Source organism: Kwoniella dendrophila, chromosome 3, assembly GCF_036810415.1.
Source record: "Kwoniella dendrophila CBS 6074 chromosome 3, complete sequence".
Classification (NCBI taxonomy): Eukaryota; Fungi; Basidiomycota; class Tremellomycetes; order Tremellales; family Cryptococcaceae; genus Kwoniella; species Kwoniella dendrophila.
The window spans coordinates 1,892,556-1,917,619 of NC_089478.1; the positions used below are offsets into that span (position 1 = coordinate 1,892,556).

The 25,064-nt window shown below is 34.8% G+C and overlaps 9 protein-coding genes across 9 annotated transcripts; 6 read left to right on the forward strand and 3 right to left on the reverse strand.

The window, feature by feature from the left end:
• Positions 1 to 838: 838 nt before the first annotated feature.
• L201_002987 (uncharacterized protein) lies at positions 839 to 3,186 on the forward strand (the record flags this gene model as incomplete). Its single annotated transcript, XM_066218749.1, has 9 exons — positions 839 to 1,089; positions 1,215 to 1,364; positions 1,435 to 1,539; positions 1,611 to 1,789; positions 1,863 to 1,927; positions 1,984 to 2,170; positions 2,243 to 2,718; positions 2,774 to 2,833; positions 2,908 to 3,186. The coding sequence occupies 9 exons, from the start codon at positions 839 to 841 to the stop codon at positions 3,184 to 3,186; spliced, it is 1,752 nt and encodes a 583-aa protein (XP_066074846.1).
• A 1,190-nt stretch (positions 3,187 to 4,376) lies between these two features.
• L201_002988 (uncharacterized protein) lies at positions 4,377 to 6,898 on the forward strand (the record flags this gene model as incomplete). Its single annotated transcript, XM_066218750.1, has 5 exons — positions 4,377 to 4,895; positions 4,971 to 5,138; positions 5,207 to 5,890; positions 5,962 to 6,611; positions 6,703 to 6,898. The coding sequence occupies 5 exons, from the start codon at positions 4,377 to 4,379 to the stop codon at positions 6,896 to 6,898; spliced, it is 2,217 nt and encodes a 738-aa protein (XP_066074847.1).
• A 628-nt stretch (positions 6,899 to 7,526) lies between these two features.
• On the reverse strand, positions 7,527 to 8,635 carry L201_002989 (uncharacterized protein; the record flags this gene model as incomplete). Its single annotated transcript, XM_066218751.1, has 5 exons — positions 7,527 to 7,676; positions 7,772 to 7,949; positions 8,020 to 8,417; positions 8,519 to 8,531; positions 8,607 to 8,635. 5 exons carry the CDS (start codon positions 8,633 to 8,635, stop codon positions 7,527 to 7,529), a joined length of 768 nt encoding a protein of 255 aa, XP_066074848.1.
• A 417-nt stretch (positions 8,636 to 9,052) lies between these two features.
• L201_002990 (uncharacterized protein) lies at positions 9,053 to 11,123 on the forward strand (the record flags this gene model as incomplete). Its single annotated transcript, XM_066218752.1, has 3 exons — positions 9,053 to 9,472; positions 9,584 to 9,729; positions 9,794 to 11,123. 3 exons carry the CDS (start codon positions 9,053 to 9,055, stop codon positions 11,121 to 11,123), a joined length of 1,896 nt encoding a protein of 631 aa, XP_066074849.1.
• A 38-nt stretch (positions 11,124 to 11,161) lies between these two features.
• Positions 11,162 to 13,853, forward strand: L201_002991 (uncharacterized protein; the record flags this gene model as incomplete). Its single annotated transcript, XM_066218753.1, has 10 exons — positions 11,162 to 11,329; positions 11,387 to 11,563; positions 11,621 to 11,857; positions 11,922 to 12,008; positions 12,070 to 12,177; positions 12,231 to 13,036; positions 13,137 to 13,251; positions 13,332 to 13,419; positions 13,514 to 13,623; positions 13,725 to 13,853. The coding sequence occupies 10 exons, from the start codon at positions 11,162 to 11,164 to the stop codon at positions 13,851 to 13,853; spliced, it is 2,025 nt and encodes a 674-aa protein (XP_066074850.1).
• A 149-nt stretch (positions 13,854 to 14,002) lies between these two features.
• Positions 14,003 to 15,760, reverse strand: L201_002992 (uncharacterized protein; the record flags this gene model as incomplete). Its single annotated transcript, XM_066218754.1, has 5 exons — positions 14,003 to 14,151; positions 14,244 to 14,487; positions 14,594 to 15,261; positions 15,340 to 15,534; positions 15,613 to 15,760. The coding sequence occupies 5 exons, from the start codon at positions 15,758 to 15,760 to the stop codon at positions 14,003 to 14,005; spliced, it is 1,404 nt and encodes a 467-aa protein (XP_066074851.1).
• Positions 15,761 to 16,086: 326 nt separating this feature from the next.
• On the forward strand, positions 16,087 to 19,771 carry L201_002993 (uncharacterized protein; the record flags this gene model as incomplete). Its single annotated transcript, XM_066218755.1, has 8 exons — positions 16,087 to 16,544; positions 16,675 to 16,907; positions 16,977 to 17,086; positions 17,156 to 18,308; positions 18,409 to 18,837; positions 18,906 to 19,049; positions 19,117 to 19,400; positions 19,469 to 19,771. 8 exons carry the CDS (start codon positions 16,087 to 16,089, stop codon positions 19,769 to 19,771), a joined length of 3,114 nt encoding a protein of 1,037 aa, XP_066074852.1.
• A 161-nt stretch (positions 19,772 to 19,932) lies between these two features.
• On the reverse strand, positions 19,933 to 20,892 carry L201_002994 (uncharacterized protein; the record flags this gene model as incomplete). Its single annotated transcript, XM_066218756.1, has 3 exons — positions 19,933 to 20,034; positions 20,169 to 20,627; positions 20,710 to 20,892. The coding sequence occupies 3 exons, from the start codon at positions 20,890 to 20,892 to the stop codon at positions 19,933 to 19,935; spliced, it is 744 nt and encodes a 247-aa protein (XP_066074853.1).
• A 946-nt stretch (positions 20,893 to 21,838) lies between these two features.
• Positions 21,839 to 24,571, forward strand: L201_002995 (uncharacterized protein; the record flags this gene model as incomplete). The annotated part of the gene is made up of 8 exons (XM_066218757.1): positions 21,839 to 21,900; positions 21,959 to 22,002; positions 22,089 to 22,167; positions 22,243 to 22,295; positions 22,356 to 22,624; positions 22,702 to 23,447; positions 23,555 to 23,936; positions 24,026 to 24,571. 8 exons carry the CDS (start codon positions 21,839 to 21,841, stop codon positions 24,569 to 24,571), a joined length of 2,181 nt encoding a protein of 726 aa, XP_066074854.1.
• Positions 24,572 to 25,064: the final 493 nt, after the last annotated feature.

Here is a 25,064-nt window from a genome sequence, read left to right on the forward strand (position 1 = left end):
CAGGGGTTCGTTTCATGTTCAGCGATTTGAGGATCATTTTGTTGAAAAAGCTTTTTGTTCTTGATACATAAAATTAGATTACCCCCCTTGTTGAACCCTCCCCCAAACGTCTTGAATACCTGTCCAGGCTGAATCATGAGAGCATACCATCAGATGATTCTCACCTATTCTTCGGAAACTGTCTTACTAATATCAATTGCACTGATCCTTTGAATCTGATCTAGCCAAGAATTTACAACAATCTTGAAACATCAAAACACGAGATACAGATAAACGCAAAACAAACGATCAAACATTAAGATAGCGTGATTTGATGTTTTAGTCATTGTTGAGTGGTACACTTCTTGGTTACGCTCGGACATTGTCCAACATCACCCAAGTAAAGAAGCAACAATTTTATAAGCAAAAAAACGTGGAGACTAGAAATGATGGGAGACTATTTTACATGAACACGCCCCTTAGTTTTTATACAGTGGATATACCGCAAACACAAGATGGATATCATACAGGAACGAATACATACTAAGTCAATATGCCGAATATAGGGGAAGGGGCAATTCATAGTGAACAGGAGGAAGTGTTTGAAGATCAATACGATAATTCACAAAATGATTATTCAACTCCTAAAAGCAAATTATTCTTTTTTAGGGAGAATGCGAATAGCTACTTACGAAGCTTTTATATGTTCAAACGACTAAATCAGTCTGATACATCATCTTCTTATAACCTTTATTCTCCAAGGTATCGATTTCTGGCTCAGAGTCCAGCAGAAGATTTTCACAAATATCCAACTTATATACGACATTCCTTCTGCTCACCAGACCTAACCTTCATCCTGATGTCCGCTTTATCCTTCACAATTCTAATCATTTTCTCCCTAATCTTCTTTGTTCGATCATCATCTTCAATTCCATTATCATCATCGTCAACTAATGTGATTACGATTAAAAATACAGGACATTGTACATTTACTGGTTTAGGTGTTTTGGCGAAAGGTCTGTCAACTCCTCATGGTGCATGTAGATATACCGTTAGATATGGTATTGCTCAAAGATGGGGTGAAAGTGAACTTGCCTGGGATAACATAGGGTAAGTCAGCAGTATAGTAAAATATACCTTTATCAATCGATTGTCAGTTTCTCAGACGTTATAACTGTATTTACTTGATTGATGGTGCAGCCGAATGCTTACCCTAACTGTTTGCAAATTTTCAGTAATCAGTCATTTTCAGACTTACCACCTTCATGTCCACAACAAGCAGGAACATATACCTCTGGTAGTGAACAATCAGAAGATTGTTTGTTTGCAACTGCATATATACCTCAATCAGCGACGTTGTTCTCAAAATTACCTGTTTTCGTTTGGTAAGTGAATATGCATAATACTTCATGACAAACAATCTTATAACTGACTTCTTCGCGTAAATTCCAATAGGATACATGGTGGATCATTTACGGCTGGATCAGCTTCCGCCCCCGGACTAGATGGATCGAAATTAGCTGTAAAAGGTAATATGATTGTAGTAGCATTGCAATACCGGTAAGTTTTTTTTTTAATTGAATGAAGGGACACTCACTTGTTTGTTTCTTGTACTTGATATCTTCACACAGTCTAGGTGTTCTCGGTTTCTTACCCCCTACCTTGGCGCCATCATGGTCTGATCCTAATTTAGGTCTAAGAGATGTCATACTAGCTTTAGAAGGTATCCAACATGGTATTAACCTGATAGGAGGAGATAAGAACAAAGTGACTATTGGTGGTCAAAGTAGTGGTGCTGGATTGATACGAGGTATGTCTGTTCTGGGTCATTCCATATCTTGCTGGAGTTCTGAATTGACGTTTAAGCACCATAACTTCGATAGCTTTGCTAGGTGCAACTAATGCTAGAGGATTATTCAGAGCGGCAATTCTTCAATCCGATCCAATGGCAAGTCAATTTCTTTTGTTTGACCTGTTCTCCAAAGCTGACACGTCAATATGTAGAGTTACGGTTATTCGTCGAATGCTATTACTTTGAAATTGAGAGATGCATTCTATAATCAAGTTCCGTTGAAGTCATGTATGGATCTAAAATGTTTACAAGCCTTACCTTCAGCATCTATGATTGCCACTCAAAACACTCTAATTCAGACAGCTCCTCTAACGATCGAAGGCTTGCCACTATCTATGCGTAAGATAATTTGCTCTCGGCTTTGATCAAGATCGTTCAGCTTGAACTGATACACTTAATTGTCACTATCAGCTATCCGGCCTACTTTCGAAAATCCAACTTTACCCTCCGATCCCACAATATCGCTATTTACATCACCTTCTTCGCTTCCTCTTTCCGACATACCACTTTTGATCACTACAGTCAATAATGAAGCTGGAACAGCAGTTTCAAATCTATTTCCTAATCCTGTACCGTTATCCACAGATACCTATCTCGCTACCCTTTCAGCTACAGTTGGTTCCACAAGAGCCAACATACTGGTCGAATCGAATGAATATGCTTTACCTACTGCTCAAGGTTATGGTGAAGGTGGTGATACTTTCAGAGAAACTTACGAACGGGCTGCGACAGATGGTATTTGGAAATGTGCCAGTCGAGAAGCGGCGAGACAATGGTCACAGAATGGTGGAAGAGTTTGGGTCGGTGAATGGACAAAAGGCGATTCATATCCTATAAATCAAGAAAATAATGGTTATTGTCGGGAGAAAGGTAGAATTTGCCATGAGGTGAGCCACACTTCCGCTTTTAACCATGTTAAGATGATAGCTAATTAGTAAATAGGACGATATCTATCCCACTTTTGATAACGCTCCTAGCTCGTCGGGAGACGTATACTCATTTGTAAGTGTCGGATTGGCATTGGTCACTCCAAAGTAAAGTTTTGGCTGATAGTCAGGGGAAAATCCATATTACAGGAAGGCGACATCCTGTCTTATTGGACATCTTTTATAACAAATCTTGACCCTTCGCCATCTTCTACCAAACGGGATTTAGATGATTCCAACCGGTTCCAGAAATGGTTCTCGTGGCTTTGGCCATCCAAGCGTAAGAGCATTTCCAACTCAAATCCGGTTACCTGGTCTCGATATCAGTCGGAAAGTGATGTACATGCTTTAGGCGGAGGTGAAGTAAGTAAATGTCCGGAGGGATTTTGGGGTGAAAAGGCGAAGTATGATTGGCAATTGTATGGGTAGTAGACCTGTTCAGTCAGTATATTCAAGTGACAACGACTTGACAACGTCTTGGATATATATCTTAATGTTTTGTTGTCCTGTAACCAGACTTTATGACAAAATCTTTAACGAAATCTAAATGAAATCTCTCATATCGTATTTTCAATTTCAATTCCCAACGGAAACAACGCGTTGAATAGTTTGTTTATTATTTGTATTTGTTTACATGTTTACTTAATTCTGCTTACAAACGCGTGTGAGAAAATTCCCCATAAAATTCACACGAGCCTAGCATCATCAAAAATACACTAATTGAAGCCGTTTCCCCCGTTTTTCTTAGCATGTGTCTGCTTAACAGCTAAAATTTCAAGCATCTTCTTACTCGATTTGGAAATTTTCATTTATAATGCAGAATTTGAATAAGGAAAGATTTGTATTTATTTGTTGCTTTTGGTTAGCCTTTTTGGGCTAGATTACAATTTGTTTGTAATGCGATATCATCGGAGCCCGCGTAGTCCTTTTGTATTGATTAATTACCCTCACTAAATTTAGACCGAGGCAACAAGGTAAAAGCCGTAAATGGTAGCAAGTAAGTAAATAACAAAGCTTAAAGCACAGATCGTCACTATCGAACAAATAGTAGTACATACTCAGTACCAGTTGTACAGTTGCACCGATCCTTTTTACATACATGGCTTTTTTTTAATGGCTTTTGGCTTTGTTATTCAAATAATAACCTCGTATACCATTACCATAGATCGATCAGTCTCATTCCTCTTTAGTCATTCATTACTCTTCTGATCAATATCCAACCTCAACATTCCTTGGACCTTTCAATCAACCAAGCGACTCAATAATCAAGAGAAAGAAAAACACGACTTTCGAAGTTAAGACCAAACGCGCGAGGGGAGAAAGAAGACAGTAAAGATAGAATAAAACAAACAAAAAAATATACCTTACAAAGGATCAATAGGATAATCACAGATTCCAAGACGTAGCTCAATTGAATCCGCAGATATTTCAAACATCTGTTTAGCGACGATCAATTTCAACAACAGCAATCTTAGGTGTAACGAGGTTGATCCGGATTTGCATTAGAAGGGGAACTTTGCAAAAACAAAAACAACAAGAAAACAAGATAGACAGACTGAATACGTTATCGGTCATATCGATAGAAAACGCACCTGTTCAATTAGTAATCAGTAATCAAAATGCCTAGATCAACTAGAAAATCAACATCTGGTGCTTCTACACCACCTTCATCATTATCATCTTCACCACCTACAAAACCATTATATCCTACTATATCATTAAGATCATCTTCACCTTCTTCTTCTTCCAATAATAACAATAATGGAAATACAATGTCTACAGCTAGATCATCTTTAATCAATGTTTTGAATAGACCACATCATTCAACTCCATCAACTTCAATTTCAAATACAATAGTAACTGCTTCAAAATTATCTTCAATAGCAACCAATTCAACTGATTTTAATAGTTCAGATGAAGATACATTATATTCAGATCAATCAACTGCTGCATCATCATATGCTTCTTCAATTATAAGTGGTACTGCATCTTCATTAGATAAATCAAATTTAACTTCAGCGGATATAGCAAAAATTTATGAAAATTATTTAGAAAAACCTTTTGTCAACACTAAATCAACCATAAAACATTCAGAATTCGGTCATTGTAATAATCCAAATTGGAGATGGACAAGTCAAGTAAGTTTAAAAAGCGTATACATAATATGCGGAAGTATATTGAGATTGTACTGATTCTGCTGTTTATCACAATAGTGGAATACAGATGAACCTATCCATCCTACTGAAGAACCTCATCCCCCTTATTTCACACTTTTAACGACATATATCAGTTATATACTGCTCATCGTCATTGGTCATATGAGAGATTTCTTCGGTAAGAGGTTTAGACCTGCTGAATATGCTCATTTAATGCCTCAAAATGTAAGTGTCTTCTTCCTGTAAGACAAAGAAGGAATAGAATTGACGCGTTATTTTCCTCTTCGGCTCAGGGATATGCCGCTTTGAACTCTGATTTCGATTCCTTTTACACCCGACGTCTTAAACAACGACTCGAAGATTGTTTTGCTAGACCTGTCACTGGAGTAGCTGGAAGATCAATTGTATGCTATGATCGACTTTCAACCGATGAAAACAAAACTTTCAATCTAACTGGTACAACTACAAGAGCGTTAAACGTTTCGTCATATAATTATTTGGGATTTGCATCTTCAACTGGTGGATGTGCTGATGCAGTTGAAGCATGTATAAAAAAATATGGTGTATCTGGAGCTGGACCAAGACATGATGCATCAACATTGGATTTACATACACAAACAGAAAATTTAGTTGCAAGGTTTGTTGGACAAGAATCTGCTATGGTAGTTTCAATGGGTTATGCAACCAATTCAACTACAATTCCTGCTTTAGTTGGAAAAGGTTGTTTAGTAATTTCAGATGAATTTAATCATGCTTCAATTAGATTCGGTGTTAGATTATCAGGTGCAAGTTTGAGATCTTTTAAACATAATGATATGGATGATTTAGAAAGAATTTTAAGAGATGTTATTTCTCAAGGTCAACCTAGAACTCATCGTCCATGGAAAAAGATTTTATTAATTGTTGAAGGTTTATACTCTATGGAAGGTAGTTTACTCAATTTACCGCATGTTCTTGAATTGAAAAGGCGATACAAGGTGAGTTTTTTCGCAATGAAAATTCTCATCGCAATCATATACGGACAATAGCTGAATGACCATTAATATAGTTCTATATTTATCTGGACGAAGCTCATTCGATTGGTGCTATGGGACCTAACGGTCGAGGTGTATGCGACTACTTTGGCGTTGATCCGCGTGAAGTTGACATTCTAATGGGAACGTTTACGAAATCGTTTGGTGCAGCTGGTGGATATATTGCAGGATCAAAACAAGTAATGGATAGATTAAGAATTCGATCACATGCTACTTGTTATGCTGAATCAATTTCACCACCACTTTTAACACAAATCATTGCATCAATGGGATCAATTATGGGAGTTGCACCACCATTAGCTACACCACCAGCTTTGATTGACGACGACAAATCATTATCCGGGGATTCAGTGTCTGTAAGATCATTGAGACCAACGGTTTATGGACCTGCACCATCACATATTCTACCTACATGGATGAAATTACCATTAAATTTATTGAATGGTACAGAAGGTAGAGAAAGATTAAGAAGATTAGCGTTTAATTCAAGATACCTTTCGAGTGGTTTAAGAAAATTAGGTTTCATCGTTTATGGTCATAGAGATTCACCAATTATACCTTTATTAATTTATAATCCAGGTAAAATGCCTTGGTTCTCACAATTAATGTTAGATCGTTTAGGTCCAGATAAGACTCCAATAGTAGTTGTCGTAGTTGCTTATCCGTAAGTCTTGTTTTTTTTTCGTTACTCACCCTTTCACGTAATCATCTGAAGTACTCGAAGAAACTGATCGAACGATTTTTTCCCTTTTCAGCGCAACACCGTTGATCACATCAAGAGTTAGATTCTGTTTATCTGCATCACACACTAAAAATGATATTGATTTGATTTTAAGAGCATGTGATGAAGTTGGTGAATTGTTAGGTATGAAATATGGTAAACAAACTATGACTGTTGAAGAAGTTATTTCAAGTGCGGAAGAATTAGTTTCTGCATCACACGCCGAATAAGCAAAAAAGAAAAACGGAAAATGAAAGGCGTTCTCAATGTGGAACAAGTAGTAAACCAATACAAAACTTTCAAAGATTCATACGATCAACCTCTAATATCGTATCTCGGGTTTCATAGGTTTCTATAACAAACCATACTTGATATATCAATAATTTTATACCAATGATTAATATATCCTTTTTATTACATACTCTTCACGGTACAACCGATTAGATCCCTTTTTTTTTAAAGAAAGAAAATTTCAACTGTAACATATACATATTATATCTATTACCTACAAATCGCTGCGAGATATCGCTTCAGAGGGAAGGGAACTGGCTCTTTTTCCTTCAGCGATATGTATTAAATTTTTCAATCAATTATGGATGGTCAAGGTCAAATAGCGCTTTATACTTTTGATTTATTCAGCTTGAGCATATATATTATGATTATATAATGAACAAAATATTCAAATGATGAACAACCATGCTGACAATGTACAATAGGGCAAAATCACAAAAAATCAATGATAGATATCTTGCTGGTCGCAGAGAGCCACTGAATCTACCCGTCAAAACAATGTAAGAGAGCTAATGAGGGATTTTTCAACTGCTATCGACTTAAATGCATACTAGAGCGAATCATAAATCACCTCTGCTGTAGTTCTATAGCTTCGGATTTACTTCCACTGGGACCTGAAGCTTGATTCTCCAGTAATCCTTGTGTAGATTCACCTGATTCTAAATTAGGTTGCCAACCTATATCTAAATCTGTTCTCATTTCTCTTTTGACGCAAAGCTGTTTGAGGGAAATGAAAGGGTTATTTAGCATTTCTTCCTCCAAAAAAACACCGAATACTTTGACTATAATATTATGGTAGAAATGTCACTTACATGCTCTGATGTCACTACCATAACTACTGCACCTATAATTTGTATTATCCAAAAAAATATCGAAGTTGGAAAAGAAGCTGAATAATATGTCGTTAAGATGAAATGATTGAATATTAATGTTAAAGAGAAATCTAGGATATACGTTGGACGGCGTATCAAATAATACAATGGAGCGATACTGAGAGATACAATAAGTGATTAGCTACACATCCCAAACGATAGACAAAGATCTAGTACCTAGAACTTACTCAATTCCAAAAGTTAATAACCAAATTCCACCTAAAACCCAACCTCTTTTCCTATCTACACCATATTCCCAATATTCATCATATTTATTTTCTCTATCAACTTGAACTTCTACTATTGAATCATCATTTTCATCGTTATCATTTTCAGATGAAACTGGAACTGAACCAATTTCTTTACCACCTGCCCAAGCACCTCTTAATTTTCTTAAACCTTCTATACCAGGAAAAGCATCTTTTGATATAGTAGGTTTTGATGATAATTCTCTCCAATCTAAAATATGTGAAACTGTACTTGGTCCACCAGAATATGAAAGTAATATAGGATTAGTAAAAGATGTTAATATTGGTGGAATTAATATTGATAATGTTATATAATGTATTGTTTGTAATGTTATTATCTAAATTATATCGAGAAAATCATATGTATTATCAGCTTATTGATTGTCATTTTTTTGATAATTAGACATTCGTTTTGAGCCATGATAAAAGATATACTTACTTGACATATTATCCTAATTGTTATAACAAAATAATCAGTATCACCTAAACTGTGTCCATTTGCAAAATTAACCTTTTCTCAAACTTACATAACAGGATCCCATCCTTGTACCCTCATCTTGCCCAGAATCTATATCTCATGTACTTTCAATACCAAAATTCCTTATTGTTTGTGCTAAACAGGATATATAACGCGAGATGAAGATGATGATGATAGCATGCATGAACATCAATCAACAACGTAAGATATCTGATCTCAAGCAATGTTGAGGGTGGAGATCCGGATTATCTCCGTAATCTATCACCATGCCAAAAGTGCGTCACTCTCAAGCCAAAAGTCAAAAGATGAAAGATGAAAGATGAAATCTCGGTATTTTACATTGACTTTACACAGATCTAAGTAGTATCTGTCATTCACATCATCTACTCATTTACAGCGGTTCATTTGGACGAACCTCGCGATCCCTCTCAACCCTCGTCGCGATACTGTATTCGGTCATATGCTTCAGTGAAACCATATTAATCCACTTTCAACATGTCGAGCCAACAGAAGCTCGGCACACCTATAAAATCTTCCTCTTCCTCTTCAACATCCGCCCCTCCTCCTTCCTCTCAAGCCAGTAGTACCCCTCCAGCACCTCCAGTGATACCATCAACATGGCTTACATCGTCAGAACAACGATTAGTCATATCAGCTATAATAGGTTTAATTGAAATTTCAAAATTATGGGATACATTTTCACCTTTATTACATTTAGATATAACTCCAACATGGTCATCTTCTTCAAGGATACAAGGTCCATATTCAGTTATAAGTTGGACAATATTCGAAATCATTTTGGTTTATTCAATAAGTTTATTGAGGATACCTATGTTATCTCCTTCTTCGAAACAATTAGCGGTTATTGCAGCAGGTTGTTTGCTCATCAATTCACTTTGTTGGTTTATAATAGAGGTGAGTGTAATATGTCCTACGTCTTCACAAGCGATACTTCACTACCTCCTGTGATTCGCTCAATGAATCTCTATCTCTGGCAACTAATGACAAGATTGATAATTCGTTTAGCCAAGTGCTTTCCTCTTCAGTATTAACGTTGTCGGTCCAGCAGCTTTGGGTGGAGAATGGTATTGGAATTGGCTTTACTCCATAAAACGATACAGTCAGCCGTCTCATCTAGAGGGTGTACATAAGATTAGGTTATTGCCATATAGGTGAGTTCATCGTCCATATAATGGTGAGATCATTGACTTAATTTCGTCTCACACATCTACACAGCACCGCTACCCTCAATCCACTTTCGCTTACATACTGTATACCACACGACTCTTCCGGACCTCTTTACATCCCTATTGTATTCAACAATTCTATTCCAGAAGAAGTATCATACTTTGTTAGATCATTAGAAACTGGTCATGCAACTTTAGAGAGAATTTCAGGTAATCAAATGAAGAAATCACCTAGTAGAACGCCTAAATTACGTATAACAGATGGAAATGGAGAAGAGGATTACGAAGATGGAGAACTATCTGAAGAACCTGAAACTGATCCATTATCTGCATTAGTACTTCAAAGTGAAGGTGGAGGTGTTAATTTCAACGGAAATGGGAATAATCATAATCATAATGGATTAGAAATTGATATTTCAAAATTACCTTCAGTGAAACCATCAGATTCATTGTCATTGATACCTAGAAATTTGGCTAATTCACAAAATGTTCTATTTTTGACAATAAATAAACCAAGTTTAATAACATTAAAATCTGTTAAAGATAAAAGAGGTGATAAATTTAATATTACACCACATAAAGAAGCTATTATAATTGAATGTCCAACAGGAGGACAGTTTGTCGCGGAAGAAAAACAAGATAAATTAATATTAAAAAATGATAAATCAAAATCATCAAAAGAATTAAGATGTATTGGAGAAGAAGAAATAGTTAAATTCCAAGTACGTGGTGTAGGACCATTGAAAGTCGGTTGGAAGAAGAAATCTTATGGAACCGGAAATAAAGTTGAGACAGGTTTAATTGAAGGTATTGAAGAAGATCTTGATCTAATTCTCCATCAAGAATCTGTTTCTGGTGAAGATCCTATTGATAATTTACCTTTGGTCAGAAAAGATAAAGTATCAAGAACACATACCGTTCCACTTAGAGTATCACATTCTCAATCTGGTACATTCACTTTATCTTTAACATCCGTAACAGATTCTTTACATAATACCTACAACCCATCTGGTCATTCGTCAGAAAAGATCTTCAACGTCATTTCTCGTCCTTCAGTTCGTTTTGATGCGCCAGCAACTATTCAACTTTTACATAATCAAAAGACCAATATCCCAGTTCATGTTGTAGTTGATGGATCTCTCCAACAAGACTTAGAAGTGACTTATGCTTTTGAAGCTCTAGATGGGAAAAGGACAACCAAGAAAATCAAGCTTTCAGGTAAAAGAGAAGATTTGGTAATCTCTGAACCTGGTACATATACTTTAATTGATCTAGAAGGAGCTTGTGCAGGAGGAGTTATGGAACCTTCAAGTGTCACTGTTCAGATGGTCCCATTACCTACTATGGATATGAGTGTTACAACTTTACATGAATGGTAAGTTCCCCTTGAATGCAGACTAAGCTGATTATTAGTGCTATGGATGTCGGAGCTACAGCAGCTTTCGATTTCACTGGATCACCACCTTTCAGATTAGAATATACTGAACAACGTAAAGGTGGAAGAGCCAGGACTTTGGCCGAGAATTTCCATAATCATCATGGTTCAGTCGTACTTCGACCTGAACACGAAGGAGAGTACACCTATGTAAGTTTTATTGCTTATTTGTACTGTAGACAAGCTAACGTCCGATTATGATTGCAGACTTTCACATCTCTCAGTGATAGACGATACAAAGGTGTCAAACTCGAGAAACCACCTATCAAACAAACTGTTCATCCTCTAGCAAATGTCGATATGACAGGTAGAATTGGCGATACAAGGAAACATACTCTGTACGCTTGTTCAGGTGATCAAGTTGATGTTGACATTGAAGCCAGAGTGAGTTTTGATATTCTCTTCACGTGTATATACTGACTCGCACATATATATGAACAGGGTATTGCACCACTTAAATTGGTTTACATTAAATCATGGTCTGGTCAAACAGAAAATGTTACTTTACCCATTAAAACTGGCAAAAACAAATTGACTGTACCTGTTCCAGACGAATTATCAGCTAAAAGTGGAGCGAATGGTAAACTCACTATAGCTTTGGTATCTATTGAAGATGGTAATGGATGCGTCAGAAAACTTACTACTCCAGCTGTAGAGGTTGACATCAAGAGACAGAAAGTGAGTCATAGCAGCTTTTCGATAGCGCTATATAGTATCATCAAGCTAATAACGGCCATAATAGCCAACTGCCAGATTTGCCAAGAGCCAAAAAGTCATCATCACTGAAGGTGAAGTGGCTAAAGCTCCACTCAGGCTGACTGGAGATGCGGTAAGCTTCAGACAGGCCCTGGGAAATTGCGGTTGACCAAGCTGACCTTGTCCTATTTTAGCCATGGGAACTGACTTACTCTATCAACGGAAAAGAGAAGAAGATAACGGTTAGAGATCCTAACAATCACCTCAGTTTCTCTGATAGGGGCATTTATAAGATTGTTAAAGTGAGCTTTTTTCAAATTCTTATACGTTCGAACACAGCTGACGGATTCTGTAGATCAAAGACGCTCATTGTGAGGGCGATATATCTTCTACTGATGACACGTTCGACATCGATTTCAAGCCTCGACCTTCGGTATCTCTTCAACAAACACCAGGAGTCAGTCTTTCTTCACCTAACTCGTTCAAACACAAAGGTTTGTGTGCAGGACAAGAACAACAAGTAGCATTGAAATTTACAGGTCAGACACCTTACGAATTGAATTATCGATATACGACTGAAGGTCGAACATCTAAACATTCTTTGAAAAGCGCACAGGAAACTGGAGTTTTACATTTATCTAGTGAACCTGGACAACATCGATATGATTTCTTGAATTTAGTTGATGGAAATTATCCAAATACTGATATCAAAATGTCATTGGAACATGAAGTTTACTCAAGACCTTCTTTGAGTTTCATTAAATCAAATTCTAAACCATTATGTTTAGATTCTTCTTTGACCAATACAGATGCTAAAATACAATTAAAAGGTAAATCACCATTTAAAATCAATTTATCAATTAGAAAACCAATATCTAAAAAAATTCAAAGTTTCACTATACCAAATATAAAAGACAATGAATGGATTTTAAATTTACCTGAATTTGAATTAAATGAAATTGGTAGATATGAAATAACTTTAAATAGCTTAGAAGATCAATCAGGTTGTCAACAAATCATAAATGAACAAGATGAATTGAGATCAATAATTGAAGTTGTTGAATCAGCTAAAATCGTTTCAGTAGATAATACAAAAACAGATTTATGTGTTGGGGATAGTTTAGATTTCTTATTACAAGGTAAATCACCTTGGACAATTGAGTGAGTACTTAATTATTTCGTGTTCTCATATCAAGGTCGTTACCAATCATTTTATGCCGGGAATGATGAAACTGATTTACTGCGATCGTATCACTTTTAGATACGAATGGCAAGGTAAAAGTCATAAAGTCACTTCATCAGCTTCAAGATTTTCAAGATTCGCCGAAGAAAAAGGTATATTTGAAGTCAAATCTGTTGCATTGAAAGATAATCAGGTATGTGATGAGTCCTTCATAGGGTGTTCACCCATGATTGTCATATTGACTTGGCTAACCATCTGATCTGACCGAAATAGTGTAAGAGACAAGTCAACGGTATGATTAGAACTGTACATCCCTTACCTAAAGCTAAAATTGTAGAAGGTGAAGATGACTTACGAGAAGGTAAGCGATTATGAACCCCTTACCTTTATCTCATTACGATTACCAATGATACGCGTACTGACTTTGGCGCATTATTACTTTATTCGCAATACAGGAGACGAACCAGCGGCTTTCGCTGTTCATTTCACAGGTGTACCACCGTTTTCATTCACCTATACAAGATCTGAACAATATGGATCCAAATCTAGAGTCGTCGAAACTCAGGTACGTCTCTTGACTGTCTCCCTCTCTAGCTCATCTTCATGATGTAACACTTTAAAAATATCAGATAAGCTGATATACCATATCGTAATTTTTACTTATAGACAATAACGGATATAATGGAAAATACATATACAATTTCATCTTCTTTACCTGGTGATTATGCTGTAGTAGCAATTTCAGATAAATTCTGTAGATATCCACCAATATCTAGATCTAATAAAGAGAGATAGTCGCATCATCTAGATTGCTAGAGTACAGATTACATAGCACAATATGCATTGCATTGTTTTTACAAATCTACTATTTTGTATAGTTAATATCGAAAAGGGGTATATGTGTGCAAGGTATATAATATGAAATTTTGTTTAGAGTATCTATACTACATGCTTGAAGATGGAATCAAATCACCAAATATTCCAGGTGATAAATCCATCAATCTAGAAAACTCTTCTTCTTTAATTGAAGGTATTTGTTCGGCTAATTCCTTGAAGATCTGCTTGATAAGTGATTCAATCTGTGTCTCGAAATCTATTTCACATGGAATTTCAAACAATATTATTAGTTGAATCACTGTATACGCGTTCCAGCATACAATCAGCTTTGTGATTTGGGAAACTGACCTTGTTTATGAGTAGATCCACCATGATCTTCATCTTCGGAATCATTTATACCTCTTTTCTCTTTCATTTGAACCCATAATCTACATAGTATATTTAAGATTTGACCTCTCCATCTTTCTAATCTTCCTGTTTTCCTTATCGCTCTCATCACGATCAATAAACAATTTAAATTTGATTGATAATGAGGTAAAACTGGGTAAGTTGGGGGATATTGCAATGGCTGAAGTAAATTTGGTATTATATTCTATATATCATATATTGAATGTGTTATATTAGCACGATATATCATCTTTTCATTAGATATTCTCGAAAAATAACCCAAATAGTCATAACAGCTGATCAACACTCACCTTTAACCATCTTATTATACCTGTACCCATAACATCAATCATTTCAATCAACATTTCATTTATATTAATTAAAACTTGTCTACCTTCTATACCTGAAGGTGAATATAACCAAGATTGAATTATACCTTTATCAATAATTTCACTATATAGCTCAATTCTTTCTTTTGACTTTTCCAATGTAAACTTATCTATAATATTCAACGTAATTGACAATAAACCTTTTAAAGGTGGATTAGAAGATAATGAAATTGAATGAATCAAAGAATTAATTAATAATTTATTTATACCCATTCTTTTTATCATTTCAATATCAATTTTATTAATCCATTTATGTAATATTTTGCAACCAATAAATCTATATGAAGGTTCCCAATCATCCATTAAAATTAATGTTGGAGGTAAAATCATACCTATATTATTTTCTATTTCATTTTGATTTAATTGATTTATTGAATAAATTAATAAATTTATTATACCCCATGAAAAAGATGATGGATCTTTAAATGGTTGATTATCATGTAAATCTATTTTTGAATCTATTTCTCCTCCTATAGGTCGATTTAATGCTCTAGAAGTTGAAGTTGATAACGAAGGATGTGATGAAAAATATGGTTTTAATGTAGGTAAGATAAGTATTGGGATTGAAGATGACAAAAAAGGAAGAATGTCTAAATCGATCAATGAGAATGATAATGTGATCAGTCAATTATAACGACTACAAAATAAGGCAAAAAGAGATAGCTGACCTTCTATCACTAGACGTATCTCATGTGATGACCAAGGATCATCTTCACCATTCAAACGAATTACATTTTCTATTATCCGTAGTTGTACTTCCGGTTCTATTTCTTCCCATTGTTCTTTTGATAGTTCAATATTATTCTTGATTTCCTTGACGAGTTTCAATGCCTTGAATCGATATTTTGCTAATCCATCTTCATCTATTTAGATGCCAAAAAGAATGGTCAGCTAATTGTGAAATTGGTTGTTCTTCATGGATAAAACACAATTTAGCTAACCTTGACTAGCCATAAATCCTTGAACAAGCTCGACTGGAACTGTCAATTCCTTTGATAACTTTTCAATTTTATCGATAAGCTTTTCCTTCGTTATTGCTGAAGAAGATATCTCATCATCTTCAACCGTTATATCTTCGACTATCGCCATCTTGGAACGAGCAATATTACTTGACTAAATGATGTTACAAAGGAAAGATGTATGATTGTATGGTTTTATGATTTTATACTTGAACTTGTTGCTCGCATATAGCCGGACTTTGATGTTCGGGTAGTTTCCCACGGTGTAACATGTGTTGTGATCTCCCGAACAACGCGAAGCAATGACAACGATAAAAGATGATAACCCATGTTGTGAACGATAAGTATAGACGTAGAATTGTTATTCATACAAGCTAGTCGCAGAGGAGGAGACACATCGAAGAGAGCAACCAGATCTATTGCCAAAGATCAAGTGCCTGCTGAGAATAGGTCACCATGTCAGTTCGCTCAACACCTGGACCAACATCCTATCCATCTTTACCTACATTCCAAACTCCTGAAGCTTCCTCGTCAAAAAGATCAATCAGAGCTCCGTCATATGTATCTAGACCATCAGTTGCAGACCCGAACTACAGTCATCGACAACAATCGATAAATGGGTATAGTCAACGTCAACAATCTATCACGTATGCGGGAAACGCAAATGCACCATCTGTAATTACAGGTACATCAACACCGACTATTCTTGGTATAGGAAGTAATAGCAATAGGAGGAAAAGGATAGGAACCAAGAATGAAGATGGAACTATCACACCACTATCAAAGGATGATTGGGCAAATATGGAACCTGATGAAGTGTTTAAAAAATTACCTGTAAATGAAGTGAGAAAAGTTGAAAATAAAATGAGGAATGATGCTTTGAATAAACAATCTGAATTAAGATCTATGGTAGGGTAAGCCCAACATAACACTCCGATATAAACAATTGAACATCCAATGATATATGTATATATATATATCGGCCTAAAGCTTAGAAACGTACCCATGAAACTGAAGCTAACCTAATTTACTTTCTTATTGTAGAACTCGTTACAGAGATCTTCTCACTTCAGCAACTCAAATACAATCACTTCATTCATCGTCTTTGAGATTATCAGATTCATTAAGAGAAATAGCTAGATCATGTAATAATCCAGATATAAACATCAACATTGATGGGGAAGGGTCAGAAAACGGTAATGAAAACGAAGATGATGATTTATTAAATATGTTGCCTACTGCTGCTCATATGAAATTGTTGTTAGATGCTCCAGAAGGTAAGTTATTCTCATACGTTCAGATGCATGATGTGCATATTAGTTAATTCAGAATAAATAAACGAATAGCTTTATATTCATATTTGGCTCATCACCAGTATCTCAACGCGGCTTTCTTATGGTTAATCACTAGAGTAGTAAAAGAAAGTTTATCAGCTATGCCAGAAGAGCAGAACGGGGTAAGTTGATTTATTAGTAGGACTGAGTATATGACAGTTAACTTGATTAATTTCGCTGTTTTTTAATAGTCTTACATTCCACTTCTTCAAAAACAATGGGAAACTCTAACACCATTTCGAGCACAAATCGTTCAAAGAGCTACAGCATCATTACGTACAAAAGATAAATTTGATTCTAAATCTTTATCTGAAACTATATTATCAATTATCTTATTAGATAATTTACCTATTTCAGAATCTTTAGATTTATTATTATCTCAACGTACAAAAGCTCTAAAAGATACTTTACAACATGTAGAATCAACTTCCTCTAAAAATAGTTTGTCGCCTGAAAAAGATAAATCACAATCACGTAAACGTTCAAATTCAAGAATTCAAAATGCAGCCAATATACGTTCGACAATACAAGAAAGATCATCAATATCAAATATCATAACTGATTCTATTAATCTCATGCTAGAAACTGTATCTTCTGCTAAAACAGTATTTGATAAATCTCATACACATACACAATCACAAACACAATTAGGACCTATAGATAGAGGGTTAAAACAGGAAGAAAGTTTAATAGAAGAAATGATGAGATTAATACAAAAAGGTGAAACCACTTTACCTTCGACGACGACAAATCAATCCAATTTACCGCCAAATTCTAGAAAAAATTCACATCAAAGAAGAGCATCGAGATTAGCTAGTATATCAATACCTAGAAAACTATCTACGCAAAACATTAATGGTACAAACTTATCTAGTATAAATGATAAACCACCTATAACTTCTTCAGAAATTATACAAAATTTACCTTCAAGTCAAATCTTATTAAGATATTTGCCTAATAATGTTATTGGATTTACACCTTTCATCTTAACTTCGATTTCTTCGTCCTCTTCTTCTTCTTCAGTTTCTGGAGATTCAAATTTAATTGATAAATTGGATAGTTGGCAAAAGCAGTCTATAAATTTACTGGAAGAATCGTTACCAAACTGGTTGAAAGATTTAAAGAATGTTAAAGATATTTGGATAATTAGAAATTCAATAAATGAATTATTATCAAAATCAAAAGAAGATGAATTTGAAAATTCAATTAAATTCGCTTTAGAAGATCAATGGTCAATAAGAGTCAAACAAGTTTGGATCGAAAAATTGGAAAATCTATTACAAGTTACAGAAAAAGATATTAGAGATGCCGGTGAAAAAATTAGAAATGGTTTAGAGAAATCGGGTAAGTTCAGTGATCAGGTTTTTTTCCTCATATTTTGTCGAGGCGTTGTATGGTTTGTTTAGCTAACAAAGTTTATTGTCCATTCATTATTCTATATCAGATATCTTACCTGAATCAAACCTTTTCTCGGATTTATCATTCCCTACTGGACCAACCACGACGTCATTCTCATCTATATCGCATACAACAGCATTGACGAGTTTCCGATCAACATTAAAGAAAAGATCATCTTTAAGAACTCCTTTATTAGATGATGTATTAAACACCTTTGAAGAGTTGGCGAAATCGATCAAAGATGATATGTCTGATTTACCTGGGTCGCTATATGATGAATACTCTATTCAAATTAATAATACATTGAATAAATTAGTCCAATCCTTGGATAACGTCTTGGATAGTATGGGGCCTTCCAGAGGTGACGGGAAAATTGGTATTGAAGCTGAACTATTCATTGGAAGAATCTCTTTGTATTTAAGTAAAGAAAGTGATTTTTTACGGAATATAGCTGGTTATGGTAAACTTGATCAAGGTAAGCTTATCCCCTGCCAACAAAGTATTGCTGTCTTTAGCTGATAATTGAATGTCTGATCTCAATAGATTCGATAGAAGCGTTCTTGATAGACGTCCATGCTAGATCCGCAATACGCTGGAGAGACAGAGCTATTCAAGAAGCTTTAGTTTTACTTGCACCTCTATTTGATCCTTATAGAGGTTCACAAGAAATCAAATCATCGTGGCAAGGTATGTCAGCTTCTTTCCATTCTGTTGAGTGAGTGACGTTTACTGAAAAAGCTGATAATCAAAATAGGTGAAACACCTTCATCCCCCTCTCATCCAATTATGATATCCCTTCAATCATTAGTGAAATCAACAAAATTATTGGGGATACCTCCTTCTCTCAATGGACAGTTGACAGTGACTGAAGGATTAGTTAAAGGGTTCGTTAAGAATGCCAAATCTCTAGAAGGATGGAAGTCTCAAGAGGAATTCCCAGAAAATTGTTTACAATCTGCAGTAGATATTGGATTTTTGGTTCATCTATCCGGAGATAAAGTCGATAGTGATACATTGGTCAAGCATTACCTTGAAAAAGTAAGCTACGTGTTTATCGTATGTTTTGTGCATAGATTGCTGACCAACTTTATTCTTTCATCTAAAAGGCAAATTCGTCCTATCCATCATTCACGTCCACTACAATTCAAGGAATAATAGATCAATCAATCAAGAAATCACAATTATTGATATATTCATTACTTTCCCATTTGACACCTTCTTCGGCTACAATCGATACACCAAAAATATCATATTCATATGGATTAGATAATAGGAATGCTGCATTGTTGAGATTCGGTACACCACAATCAGGCAATAAATCAGGTATATCAACTTCAACTGAATTCAAAAGTCCTGTGGTTGCTGCTAAACCTGGTAAAAGGATGGGATTATTGAGTATTGCGGCGTGATTTTAATTTATTGATGTATTTATGTATATGTATACTATGCATTTTATATATCTCGTGTGAAATTGCGATGAGAGGGTATCTTAAATGATGCGGGGTATCAGCCAAAGCGATTTATAGTTGACTTTGTTGGGAGTAGCGTGACTAATCAGATCCGTTGTGAATTATATAACATTCTTTATAGCTACTGCACTTATTACAGCTGAACGCTTCTTTTCTATTATATCTGGAGTGTTTAGCGGGTTTAATTCTGACAATTTATATAACTTAGAGAATCAAGATAGGAATTCGTTTAAATATCAGCTTATTTTCTTTTCCTAATATATGCAGAGTTTGTAGTCTTCATCAAATTAAAAAACAAATGGATGGAAAAAAAGGCCATATAGTAAAAAAAACTTACTTTATCAACTTTTTTCCAATCTGTTATATTTTCAATCTTATCATTAATCATATCATCATTTAAAACTAAATCACCTTTAACAACATTTATAATATCTTGATATATCTGTTTTGAACTAATAAAAGAATTTGAAAATTTAACTATAATTAAATTTTTAGTTTGATCAGATAAACCAAATTTTTTAATTGATTCTGTTATATTATTATTTGGTGATAAAGTTAATAAGATTTCTGAATGTAAATTATGTGTACGTGTTTTAGGTTTAACATTGTTATTGTGATTATTTGATTGATAATTATTTTGATTTTCAATTGATGATGAAGAAGAGGAAGGGTTTGATGATTCATCTGATATTTTCATTGATTCTAAATTAGGTATCGAAGGACCATTGGAAGTCGAAGGAAAAGAGTATAATAATGTAGTTAAAATTGCTGTTAAGAGATGTTCTTTTGAGACTAGCTAAAACACATCCAGAATTAAATGTCAGTATTGAATGTCAAAATTATCTAATATCTAATTTTGTTTTTTTATGAAAACTCACAACATCAGCTTCTAAAAAACCAAAATCAACTTCCTGCCTCAACTTTTCACCTTGATCACCTTTTGTCGTAGCAGCTTGAATTAACCTTTTCCGTATTTCAGGTGAATTACTAACATTTTCAAATAAACATATGTGTATTGTTGAATATTCCGAAGGGAATGAAGGGAGTGTATATGTTTCCATGGCGATTTTGTGGTTAATCAAGTTCCAATTACCAGTTTGTTAGAGTAACAGATATTGCTGCTATGTGTTGAAAGGCTAATTGATATAACTTTGCAGTAAAAACTATCATCCTCATCCTCATTATCATCATATCGATCTCTCTTTCTCTCTGTCTATCTCGAAAGACTATGATAGCGGAGATGTGCTGTACTCCGCAATCTGGTTGTTTGTTTGGCTCGGTTCGAGATCGAGACAGGGGTTGTTAAATGGCACACTGGATAAAATGCATAATATTGAATTGGTTTCACAGGTACTTATAATACTTGAATACCTTATTCTTCTTGACATATATTCTGTTATCTGTTATTCATCCATCAAAATCACATTCTAGCAGACGATCAATGCGTCATCATCAATCACATTGTTACATTGTCCAGTCTAGACTCTCACTTTGCAAGGTAAACAGGGAATTGCGGGGTGTGAATTGACTTTGACTTTTGCTGCGAAGAAAGAAGCATACTTACATATTCACCATCCTTTCGCACTTGAAATACGAGGTAACGTTTCATGTAGTCATGCTGAGAGCGTGTTTTGATGTGTCACATCAGTTATAAAGTCATGCTACTTGGAAACCATTAAAGTGCCGCTGGGCCTAGCTGCCTAGCTTTACAATCACAATACACTATACTAAATTTGGTCTATGTTCTTCGTTCCAATCTAGATAACCTATAAAAGAGGATTGAATCCTTTCTGTACATCGGCTTCTTCTTCTTTTCGTACTACTAAGCACTCTACTGCTCGCCACTTACTAACTTGCTCACATTCTTTATAGTCACTCTACTACTCAAACCAATCAGCAATCCGCAGTATAGCACAGCTTGTAACACTACATTATTTACACCAACAGCAGAAATCAGCGTGATTCAGAGAACAACAATCCTCACCTCCACACATATGAGTCAACAAAATGCCATCACTCAAACATGCTTTTGCATGGACAATATATAGATTTGCCTCGACAGTATTAGAGTAAGCTTTTTGATACATGTTGATTATCAACGAACGATTAAGCTGACAGAATTCATAGTGACATATGGCCTATTGTACTGTTCTTCTCCGGTATAGCAACCAGTAAGTCACGAATGGACTTGATGTTTCCATTTCTGGATATTCTGAGTCGAAGTCATTAGAGCTAAACATATGATGTGTTGTTATAGTGGTTTGCTGCGTTAGTGAATTTACCAGTACCAATCTAGGAATCAGTTCTGTTATGCTTACTGTCCTCGGTACGATTGTGTAAGTTTTCGCCATATAAAGATGAGTTGTGTGATCGATCCGCACTGATTAATGCGCTTTTGTCGCAAACTATAGCTCTCTTATCGTTTCTTTCAAGACAAATAGTTCTTATAGTCGATGGTGGGATGGTAAGCTTCTTGCATGGCTGTCTTTATGCGCATGATCAGCTTACCATGACTTGAATGCAGGACGTAATGTCTGGTCAAACCTTACATCCAACTTACGACAATTAGCTATGATAATGTGGATGCAAGTACCCAATGTACCACCTCAACCTAAAGATGAAGATAAAAAGGACAAACAGACCAAGAAGGATTCTCCCACTTCACTTGATTCATCATTTTCTACCTACGTTACCGACGACGAAGCGGAAGCAAAGAAGAAAGCTGAAGAAGAAGACGAGAAAGCAAGATTAAATATGCAAGGTTTGATCGAGAAGAAAACTTATATTGGTTTGGTGAGTCATCCAACTTTGGCTTCTTGTCCCTTTCCTCCTTTCCTCTGGTAGCTGACCTGTAACTTTGTATTGTTAAGGTTCAAGCATTCGCTGTATCTTTGAAGCACGCTCTAAGAGGAGAAACAGGACCGTTCTATAGTGATCTTTATCATTTAATCGCCTTTTTACCAAAATATAACCCATCTGTTCTACCACCAGTCAAAAGATCACATGTTTTAGCATTATGGCAAAATGGATTACCTAGAGAAAAAGCAGGAAGCTTCACAGATTCAATTGCTGTTCCATTAACTAATGCAGTAGCATTTAGAACTGACGCTTTAAATCAAAGAGATCCTTTACCTGATCCATTTTTAGAAGATTCTGAAAAAGGTTCTTCATCTACTTCATCATCTCAAGCTGGATCTATATCAGGTGTTGGAAAAGGCAATAATACACCTTCTTTTATTGATCATAAGGTATTTAAAAAACAAGCTATACAATCAGCAAAATCTTTTGTTCAAGTTGATAATCCAAATATTTTCGCTTTAAATAGACAAAGATCTTCTTTACAAACTGTTAGATCAGGTAAACCAGGTTTCTCCAATGGTAAAATATCAAATACGATGAACAATAAAGAAAATATTACTTTGACTACAGTAGAATTAATGCCACCTAGACATCCTCCAACACCAAAAATTTGGGATTTCATTCCACCTTTAAGAATATTTAAAATAATTTATGATTGGTTTAAATGGCATAAAATTGGTCAAGATTCAGAAAGAGAAAAAGGTGGTAAGAAAAAAAGAAAAATGGGTACTTCAATGGAAATACCCCAAGAAATATTGTAAGTTCATATTGGAATTGATCATTTTCATGATCTTTCCCAGCTTTTGGGATGTTTTACGAGTTTGAAAGAAAAGAAAGCTAACTGATGCTTAACGCTACCTTTAGAATGTATCTTCAAGCATACATGTCCGATTTAATTTCGCGAGGAATGCTTAATTCTTCATTAATCTCACCAATGTTAACTTGTATAATGGAATTACAAAAAATTATATCAGATTCAGAAAAAATCGCAGCGACAAAAATTCCTGCAGCATATACATATCATTTAAGATTAACAGTTTATATTTATTTATTTTTATTACCTTTTCAATTATATAATTATATTGGTTGGGTAACTATTCCAGCAACCGCATTAGCTTCAACAATTTATTTAGGTTTTTTAGAAATTGGTATGCAAATTGAAATGCCTTTTGGATATGATCAAAGTGATTTAGATTTAGATAAATTCGTTTTGAGAATAGCTCATCAATTAGCTCAAATTACTTCTGTAAGTTTGTTATACAATTCAAATTCCATTAAAACAAGCCAAAATATACTAAATTGAGCTAATTATTGTTTTCCTGTCAATTCGTTTAGTTCCCAACACAAATTCCTGCATCACATGTAGTCCTTTCTCATTTAAATCAACCTTTTTTACCTTCATTAGATTTAAGTGCACCTGATATTTTAGGTATACCAGAAAGACAACCTAAACCAACTGAAAAAGGTTTTTCACATTCATGGTGTTCATACGATTGTAAACATGCTCAATCCTCCTCAACTCATAAACACAAGAATAAAAATGGTTTAAGGAATAGAAAAGCCAAATCTCCAGAAGAAGCTTATAAAGATGGTTTAGAACATCATGAAAATCTTCGTTCATTCAATACTAATCAAGGCTATTCAGTTGGACAAGGTGATAATGAAAAACCACCACATGATGATGATCACAATGATTCAGGAGGAGGAGAAGAAGAAGAAGAAATCAAACCAAAACCATTATTAAGAAATATGAGAGATATTGAATTAGTTTTAAATGCAAATTGGAGAGAAATTACTTCAGAAACTGAAGATTTTATTGGTAAACCAAGAGATCAATTGGAAAATAGAACAGGTTTAGAAGTTGCTGTTTTAACTTTATAAGATTTCTCCACTCCCACTCCAATCAATTACCTCGATATGAGAATGACTTTTATTTCTCCCAATTTCTAATTCTTTCTTTTTCGTGTAATTAATACACTTTGTCTTGTTATTATTGTTGACCATCATTGTGACCATTTTTCATATCATGTACATATCATGACTTTTTCCATACTTGCATTTATCTATTCAATCGTACCATACAATATACTAATGATCATTCAAAGGCTAGCGAAAATGGATTTTTGCAATCAATCAGTGCAGAGTGAATGCTGATGACTAGAACGCTAGCGCATGATCAATTTGATGATATCTGCATAGTAATAATTAAGTATGCTATGATTATAGAACAAAAGGTTGATAATTAGGAAAAACATGCTAGTGTATAATGTATATAGAAATCGATGCAGAAAAATACAAAAAAAAAACAAAAAAACAAAACATATATCGGAACAAGGTATATAGTTGAATGAATATTCTATTTGATACAGTGCAT